The sequence below is a fragment of the Vespa mandarinia genome, chromosome 7, assembly GCF_050613455.1.
Source record: "Vespa mandarinia isolate Hongniang chromosome 7, ASM5061345v1, whole genome shotgun sequence".
Taxonomy (NCBI): domain Eukaryota; kingdom Metazoa; phylum Arthropoda; class Insecta; order Hymenoptera; family Vespidae; genus Vespa; species Vespa mandarinia.
The window spans coordinates 7,367,501-7,377,500 of record NC_140816.1 but is presented as its reverse complement, the minus strand read 5'-3'; the positions used below and the strand labels follow the sequence as shown (position 1 = coordinate 7,377,500).

At 36.5% G+C, this 10,000-nt stretch overlaps 1 protein-coding gene across 4 annotated transcripts in view; it reads right to left on the bottom strand.

The window, feature by feature from the left end:
• LOC118443448 (uncharacterized) overlaps positions 1-10,000 on the bottom strand; it is a 218,783-nt gene that overhangs the window by 129,907 nt on the left and 78,876 nt on the right. For all 4 annotated transcript variants that reach the window (XM_085658451.1, XM_085658453.1, XM_085658452.1 and 1 more), the window contains exon 4: positions 3,195-4,754. In XM_085658451.1, the coding sequence (XP_085514577.1) occupies positions 3,195-3,711 (517 nt within the window). In that variant the 5' untranslated portion in view covers positions 3,712-4,754. The remainder of the gene's footprint in view (positions 1-3,194; positions 4,755-10,000) is intronic.

The following is a 10,000-nucleotide window of genomic DNA, read 5'->3' as shown; positions in this document are numbered from 1 at the left end:
TTTTTTTACTTTACAAAAATTATTTTTGTATTAGAAAATCTAATACGGGCGAACAATTTAGATCGCTCGAATAATAATTCGATGAAGGAAAAAAAAAAAAAAGAAAAAGAAAAAAGTTAAAAATAAAAGACAAAGAAAATGTTAAGAAAAGTTACAAAATTAATCAGTGATAAAACAAAATTGATTGGCCATGAGAATATCAATCGTTAAGTCTATCTAAAGAAATTCGGTGAATCAATTGCGAGTAACATAAGATAGTATGAATAATTTAAGAATAAAAATATAAAGTGAAGGAGAGAGTTACAAATAGAAAAAAAAATTTTTGAAAAGTTATAAAATTAATCAGTACCGATTAAAATAGATTCTAATGAAAATTTGAATTTTAAAGTGTAGAAAAATTTACTTGATAAATCATTTATGGCTGGCGTTTAAGATCGTGCGAATTTTAGAATGAGAGTAGACGATAGTACAGTAAAGGGATGGAAAGAGAAAAGAAAATGGAAGGAAAGAAAGAAAGAAAGAAAGAAAGAGAAAAATAAAAAGAGAAGAAAAAAATCTTAAGAAAAAATACAAGAATTAAACAGATACACTTGCTTGAAATTGATTAAAATCATAGAAATATGAAAAAGATTCAATCGAAAAGAATCAAGAGAACGAATTTATGAAAATCATTCGAAGAGATGAAGAGGTAGAAGGAGAAGGAAAAAGGAGAAGGAGGGAATAAGGGTAGAAGTGGGAGTATAAGAGAGAGAGAGAGAGAGAGAGAGAGAGAGAGAGAGAGAGAGAGAGAATGCACGAATCGAGGTCGGTCGAAAAATGGGGGAAAGGAAAAGGATGGTGGCGGCGAATTGGTGCCTCGGCGTCGCGACGACGACGTCTCGGTTTAAATTCCAGGCCGCGAGAATTGCATCTGGCACGGTGGAAGAGAGTATCTGCAGAAAGAGAGAGAGAGAGAGAGAGAGAGAGAGAGAGAGAGAGAGAGAGAGAGAGAAGATCGGTGAACACCGACGACGTGCTTCCTCTTGAAAACGTGGACGAAGCGATACAAGAAATCCTATTTTAGTTTGAGAAATACAAACGAAACTCGCTTCCTCGGACGATGGCGACGTTTAACGTTTAAATTTATTTCTCTTTCTTCCTTTTCCTCTTCTTCTTCTTCTTCTTCATCTTCTGTTTCTTCTCTTCCAGAAGCGAGAAGAACAAGATTAAAGCGGGCATTCGTACGTGACACGTACGAATACGCGTTTTTTTGCGCGAGATCATTTGATTGAAATAATAAAACAAACAAAAAAAAAAAAAAAGAAAAAAAAATGAAAAAAAATAAAAAAAAAAATAAATAAATAAATAGAAAAAGAATAGAAGAAAAAAACCTGCGCTCGCTTCTCCCCTTTTTCTCTCTTCCTTCCATTTTCTATCATTCTTATTATTTTTTGTAATCCATAATTTTTCCTTTCTTTCTTTTTTATTTCTTTTTCTATTTCTATCACTTTTCTCCGTTCAATTTTATTTCTAATAATATTTTTCCCACGGAGTTAACCAATTTTCGTCATCTTATTAGACACGATTGAATATGCAAGGTAAGAAATAATAACTGGTATAGTAACGTATTACGTTAAACAGTAAATATATATAAATATATATATATATATATATATATATATATATATATAATACGTATGTAACGGTGGGCTAGAATAGCGAGAATCCTTTAAAGTGTCCCGAAGGGAGACCATGGGGCTTCCCTATGTCTCACGGAGAAAGGTAAAGAAAGAAAGAAAGAAAAAGAAATAGAAAAAAAAAAAGAAAAAAAGAAGATAAACAAGAAAAGAAGGAAGAAACAAAATAAATAACGTTACGTGGTTGAGTTAAGATCGCAACGATCGATCGAAGGTGGAGCTAACGTATGGAAGATATAGAGGAGAGAGAGAGAGAGAGAGAGAGAAAGAGAGAGAGAGAGAGAGAAAGAGAGAGAGAGATTAGGGTTAATGAAACATTCCAAAGAGGAGGAGCAGGATAAGAAAGGAGGAGAATGAGAATGAGGAGAAAGAGGATGCGGATGAGGATCAGGATGAGGAATCGTTTTTGAAGGAAGGAAGGAAGGAAGGAAGGAAGGAAGGAAGGAAGAGTCTATGAACAGAGAAAAATTTTCGAACCTAACCGATGACGCTCAACTTGAGACACAGTGAGCTCTCTGTTTCCCTTCCCTTCTCCCCCGCCCGTTCCTTCCCAATCCCCCCCCTCCCACCCCTTTTACAAAGAAATACTTTAATCAAAACGGCATTATAAAGGCGAAACGCCTCAGCAGAAACGAACTGTTGCTCTCTCTCTCTCTCTCTCTCTCTCTCTCTCTCTCTCTCTCTCTCTCTCTCTCTCTCGTCTTCGTCCGCCTCCGCATCAAAGCTCGACGTTCGGTCTGATTTAATCGCGCTGACGCGGACATTCTCGGTCCTCGAGCATTTTAACGAGCGTTCTAGCTTCGCTTTTTAACATCGAAAGAAAGAAGAATACTTTAAGGGAGCGTTAAACCTGAACGCGTTTAATTCGTTTCGGCCGATTCGAACGACCTCGATTAATCATACCTGTCGGGAGAAACGACGATCTCTCATTACTCTTATTCAACTGGCGCCGATTTTCTTTCGAAATCGTCTAATAAAAAAAGAGAAAAAAAAAAAAGAAATAAAAATAAAAATAAAAATGAAAAGGAAAGAAAGAAAGAAAGAAAGAAAGAAAGAAAGAAAGAAAAAAATTCCGACGATTTTTTCTTCCTTTTTGTTTTTTTCCATTTTTTTTTCTCAATTTTTTAATTAGCAAAATCAATCGATCCACGAAATTATCCCCCTCTACCGCCATATTGAACGGCGACTCCCCTTCCACTGTTATTATAAGGGACGGCGTCGTAGATAAAGCAAATGATCCTTCCGAGAAACCACTGTTTCAAGATATTTAGTACTGAGTTGCGTCTTGAAAGATGATATTCATCTGTCAGGGGATTCTAAGAAAGTCCGCTTCGTTAAGGATCCTCCCTCTCTCTCTCTCTCTCTCTCTGTCCCTCTCTTCCAAATGTACGATAGACGGCAGAAAGGAAAATCTTTTTACTGATTTTATTAATCCGTAATCCCTTTAACGCCTATTAATCCTCGTAAATGTCACTTATTTAGATCGATATTAAATAATAAAAAAAAAGTTAGACTCACCTATCTTACTGTTGGGACTATAAGGATCGTAGCTGCTAGTGCTCATCGGGCTCGCGTAACCGTTGTTGCTCGCGGGCGGTTGTTGCTGTTGATGGGCAAGAGGGCTCGAATGAGCTAATGGTGGTTGGGGATCGGGCAACTGTTGTTGGGGCGTCGTATATACGACGTGATGACTTTGTAAGGTGGCCTGAGGTGATCCAGGACTCCCGGTGGCGAGCCAATCGTCTGGCCTGGATGTCTTGTTGCTGCTTGGGATTCCAGCAAATAGACCGCTACCGGTACCAACCGGTCCAGTTACCGCCGATGGCGTCGTCGATGTACCGGCCAGGTGTTCGGGCACTTCGGCCTTGACAAGAGTCAAGGACGCCGCGCTAGCAACGATCGTACTGTCCCCAGGAACGGTCCCTGGGACAGCAGCACCGATGGCCGTGCTGGGACCGGTACCAGTTCCGGTACCAGTTCCGGTTCCGGTACCAGTGCCATTGCTCGTCTCCATGCTCGAGTCGCTGGTATCCATGGTGGATGTCGGTGGATCGGCCGTGGCTAGCCTGGACGTCGCTGCCAGGACGACACCCCCCGCACCGACCACCCCCGACGCCTCATCGTAACGCACCGCTACGTTACCGCTCACTAAGCTGGCCACCGTGACGAGTCCTCTCCTTTCTATCTTACTTACTTACGTGACCTCTACGCTGCTCTCTTCCTTCCTACCTTCCTTTTCCTTTTTCTTCTTCCTTTTCCTTTTTATCTTTTTACAATTAAGCGAGTCCACCTTTTGTCCTTTCCCTCTTACTTCTCTCCTTCTTTTCGTCTCTCGCCGTACGAGAGAAGGCAGTGATGTTTTGATGAGTCTATCTATCTCTCTCTTTCTCTCTCTCTCTCTTTCTGTTCCTTTCTTTTCCTCTGTCTATCTTATATTTCCCCTTTACATTCTCTATCTTTCTTAGTTCTACGTACGAGAAAAATAATGCGTCTCTTTCAGCTCCTTCCCTCTTCAAAAGTAACCTCGCTCTCTTCCTGAGATCTTTGAAAAGAGAGAGAGCGCTATCCTTCTATTTTCTTCTCCTTTTCTTTTCTTTCACTCACTCAATCTCTCTCTCTCTCTCTCTTCTTGCTTTCAATGAGACGATCGATACGCACACTCAACGAGACTACCGAGTTTCGTATCGATCCAAGTGTCGATGCTTTCTTTCTTCTTCTTCTTCTTCTTCTTTCTAAAATTTTTTGAGAATCTCTAACGATACTTATTTATTTATTTTTTTTTCTTCTTCCTCTTCGACTCTATCCAGATATTATTTCCTTCTATTATCGTTCTAATTTATTGTTGCATTAAAACGCTCGGCTACGTCCACGATCGTTTAAATAAGATCGTAGACGATTCTATTATCGCGATCGACGATCGATCACGAAACGATTCTCTTCCACCACCGCCAATTCCCTTCGTAGCCTCCTCCTCATGCGGAAGGGTTAGAGTTTCGCGTGCTCGCGAGCGCATCGATAATCCCTCTCATCAAAGTTCGATATTAGCAATCGTCGCCCGTCCGATTGGCTTTGAGGTATCTGGAACAATATAATAATAAAGATCTAATTAGACGAAATTTCGATGTAATTGTAAATTCTTCTATTTGAAAAAAGAATATTTATGTTCTCTATGGTTTTCAAAAATCAATATATATATATATATATATATGCAAGTTCGATCGTATATATGAAATTGTTCGTTAACAATTAACACGAAGTGATGATCCTCGTTCGAGCTATTAAATCAATTGTTCGTTTATTAAACCTACAATGATTCTCAGTGATTCTCGAATAAAAAATAAAAAGGATATGCAACAGGTAGAAAACAAATTCTATTTCTATTTCGAACGAAACTACAAAATTTCAATTGAATATATCGTAAACGTTATTGAAAACGAGCATGAATCCTCTCATCCTCCCGGATGAAAGGGCTTACACCGTTCGCGTGTATGGAAAAGTCCTACTACTACCTACCGTGACCTATTATTTCATGTTAAAAGAGATAAATAAACGGAAACCAATACCGCTGACAACGTGCTTCGCGTGTCACGCATGTCATGCATATGCGAATTTAAGGAACCAAATTGACGAGCGTCTAAAGCTAACCGTGACACGACACCATTATCCATCCCTCCCACCCTATATAGCTAGCTTAGCCTTTTTACGATCTAACGTAAAATATCGTCAATTGAGTTTCCTTCAATCGACATTTTTTTTTCTCCTTTCCCTTCTCTTTCTCTTTCTTTCTTTTTATCTCTTGTTGTTTTCTTTTCTCTTTCTTCTCTTCTTTTTTTTTCTTTTTTTTCTCTTTTTTTTTTTTTTTGTTAACCTTCCTAAACAATGATTCGCCGTGTCGAACTCGAGTTGGGTCATAATACTAAAAGGAATTCGACGATGTCCGCGAAAACGAATGACGGGACGCTTTACATAACGTCTCGACGATTCCTCACACTCATTTTTTTGTATTCTCTGAAAACATTCGATTAAGGATGAGGAAAGAAAAAAATTACAAAAAAAAGAAAAAAAGAACTCAATTCTTACCGATTGGATCGATGATCTCCGATTGATTTTTTTTTTCTTTTTTAAATTTTTCTATAAACGAACGTTACGCACACTGAACGATAATGGGGAAATAATAACAATAATAACAATAATAATAATAATAATAATAATACTAATCATAATAATAATAATAATAATAATAATAATAATAATAATAATAATAATAATAATAATAATAATAACAAAAACAACATCAACAGTAATAATAAACGATTAAAAAAAAAAAAAAAAAAAAAAAAAGAGAGAAAAGGCAAAAAGATCAGAAAGAATTTGCGTGTTCGTTGGCGAAAGAAAAAGAGAAAGAAAGAGATAGAGAGATAGAGAGAGAGAGAGAGAGACAGAGAGAGAGAGAGAAACAAACAAACAAAAAAAAAACAAAAAACAAAAAACAAAAAAAAAACAAAAAAAAAAAAAAAAGAAAGAATAAAATTTACGGGACAATTCGCAGGGATCCCCGGATGGTCGTTTACGAAAAGTAGAAGAATAAAGTAAAGAACGTTAAAAGACAAAGTTTCGTCTCCGATCGTCGCGATCGTACCGCGTAGCGTGACGCAGTTGCCGAAACTGCGCCACGATCGCCCCCCACCACCGGTTCGAGCACGGTGGGCCTTGAAACGAGGCCGTGGTTGGGCGCGCGGCGAGTCCGTCGCTCTCGATGGTGGTGTCGGTCGGTCGGTCGTTCTGGTGGTGTTCGGGGTGGAAGGGAGAAGGGGGCCAGGATGAGATCGAAGGGAGGGAGAATGGTAGGAGGTGGGAGCAGGGGAAGAGGGAGGGGGCCAGTGGGTCCGCGACTTTCTACGCAAGCTACGACGAACTCGAATACATCGGAGTTGGCCCAAAAAAAGTAATAAGACGTGCGTTCCCTCCGATATCTCTTGTTTATCCATCCATCCTCTCTCTCTCTCACTCTCTTTCTCTCTCTCACTCTTTCTGTCTGTCTTCTTTTCCCCCACTTCTACTTCGTCAACTTCGTCTTTGCTTCGGGACCCCCTTCTCTCTCTCTCTATCTTCCCCCACCCACACCCTCTCCACCATCACCCTATTCATTTCCTTCTCTACTTCTCTCTTTCTCTCTCTCTCTCTCTCTCTCTCTCGTTCTCGTCGTCGGCACGACTTCAACTATACTTCAGGAACGGTAAGTGTATTCAAGAAGTCCACCAGTGTCTTAAAGAATTTTTTATTCGATTAGCTTGAAAAAATGGCTTTAATTGTTATATACACGGTATTACGAATATGGAATAATACGAAACGAAAGAAATAAAAAAGAGAAGTAACAGCTAAAATAAAGGAAAAAAAAAAAAAAAAAAAAAATGATCGAGATTCGTCGATCGAAAATATTTGGAGGAAATATTGAAAAAGGAAAAGGAAAAAAAAAAAAAAAAAGAAAAAAAGAAAAAGAACAAGAAGATAAATAAATAAAAATTAATAAACTTTCAACGTAACGTAAAGCAAGTTTGATGGATCGATAAATGATTCTTATTAAAGTTCTCTCGTTCGAATGAAAGGAAGAAATCATAATGAACGAATTTATTGAATCAGATCTAAGGTAATATCATTAGCAAATAATAGGAGACACTCGTAGTAGTAGAATCGTCGTTCAATGTGAAGAAAGAAAAGGAGGTGGATTAGGTGGAGAAAAAAGCGAGGTATTTAGTCAGGATAAAAAGAAGAAGGATCGAAAGTGAGCGACTTTATATACGAGTACTCAGGAAAGTAACTAGCCAATTAATTGGTTAAGCTAACTAGCCAGGTTACTAGCTGTCTAACTAGTAACCAGCTGATTAGCCAGGCGGACCAAAGCACTAGGCAAAACCAAGTAAAGTAACTGGCCGACCTGTCCGACCGGACGCGACTATCTCTAAAACGCTATTTCATTCATCGTCGACGCCCACCTAAGTTACCGCACGGAGGAATCTACGAGCGCATGGAAACGTCGTTATCTTGCGTTTAAATATAAACTTGCGATCCGGACGGCACAAGATTGCACTTCCTGCTTGCTGTTAACGTGCTGCGCGCCCGCGCGCACAAGAGAGAGAGAGAGAGAGAGAGAGAGATAGAGATAGAGATAGAAGTGAGGAGGAGTAATACAGAGGGAATGGTCTCGTCGCGTGCTCTCTTCTCGACCTCTGAGAATATCGAGAGTGTTCCACTTATCTTCGATTCTAGTCTAAAAGATTCGAAACTTGCTTTAACGTTTTCTTTCAATGCTCTCGTATATTATTCTCCTTGAAAAATATCTCGATAAAAGTTTTAACAAGTTCTATATGATATCCGATATTGGAAAGTTTTTGGAAAATGTTTTCGTATTTGCTATTTATTTATCTCATATGTATAACGTGCGTGTATTATGTGATGTTTGCGCGTGTATATACATGTATATATATTTGTATTACATATTTTGTAATATATTACGTTAATATTACATTACGTTAACATTACGTTAATATTACAATTAATATTGTCACGTTGAATATTATAAATTACATTGACAATCAACTTCGAGGATTTGATTAAAAATATGTAATATATATATATATATATGTATATATGTATATATATTTATAATTTGACATTTATTATTTGACATTTGAAAGACATTTAAAGTTTAAAAAGAAGTTAAGAGTTTTTAGAGTATAAATTATGACAATAATTTTCTTCCTTTTTTTTCTCTCTTTTTTTTTTCTTTCCAATAATTTTCTTTAGTTTTCTTTTTCATTTTTCTCTTATCTGAAGAACGATAAAGAAGAAAAAGAAATTATAAAAGTTGAATGAATAACATCGATGGATAAAACATCAATGGAATCGATAAAAAAAAAAAAAAAAAAAAAAAAAAAAAAAAGAAAAAAAAAATTTCGATCGAACGTTCGTACGAATGGAATGAGAAAGGGAGAAAAAGAAAATGCAAAAGAAAAGGAAAAGAAAAAAAGAAGAAAAAGAAAAAAAGAACAAGACGAAAACAATGAAATTAAATAGAAAATATGATAAAAGAAAAAAAAAAAAAAAAAAAAACAAGGGAAAACAAAAACAAAATACAAAAACAAAAAAAAAAAGAAAACTAGAAAATCTGCACGGACTACATATCATGTTTAATGTATAATGAATACTTATCCCCCATAATCTGTTTAACCTAACGTGGAATGTAAATAACAAAACAGATAGAAAGAAAAATCGTGACAACTAGGAAGAAATATCATGCTTATCGACAGTTAGCCTGCAATCCTATGCGTTCGGGTTCATCGGGAATCAAACACAACGGATGCATCGTGCATCCGCATAGTATAAGTACGCAACATGAATATCGATAAAAGCAGCAACGCTACATCACAACTTATCTATGTGATGTACTTTTTACATAGCATTTATAGCTAAGTAAATTGATCGAATTATTTTCTGATAGATAAATGAGAATCATCGACGTTTACGAAATAGGAAAAAATCTTCGAACGATCTTTAATGATTCATTTATAGATATTATAGATATTATAGATATGATATAATAGATAATCGACTCTCTCTCTCTCTCTCTCTCTCTCTCTCTCTTTCTCTCTCTCTTTATCGATTAATCTCAATTATCCTGCTAAATATTTCCTTTCTTTCTTTTTATTTCTCTTTCTTTCCTTTTTTCTTCTTTTTTTTTCTTTTTTCTTTTTCTTCTATTTATCATCATTTAATAAACAACAATTGGGATTGCGACATATGTACGCATTAATATATCATATTCTAATTTAGTTCGATTAAAATGGAATGTACGCGTGTATCCATTATATTTCGATCGTCCAGGATGGAATACAACTTTGTTTAAAAAAAAAAAAAAAAAAAAATATATATATATATATATATATATATATATATAATTGCTCTATAGTAACCTGCAATGATTTCTTATTATCCTCACCTCTATCATTCCCCTCCCCCTCCCCCACCCCGCACCGCTCCCTCCCCTCTTCACCGTTCGTCTTCCGGTTAAATTGGAAGTTTAATTAATTCATTATAAAATGTATTAAAGGGATAACATGAACGAACGAAAGTGATTATTATCTCTCGATATGGCATCTGATATTATCGACTTGCCCGGAATGTTCGTAAGCTGATTCTCTTTTATCTTCCATTGACGTATCAAATTGTGATTGAGTTAAGGGAAAAAAAAAAAAAAAAAAAAAAAAAAAAAAACATGTATCATAACAAACTTAATGAAAAATGTCGTATTATCAAACAAAAATTGT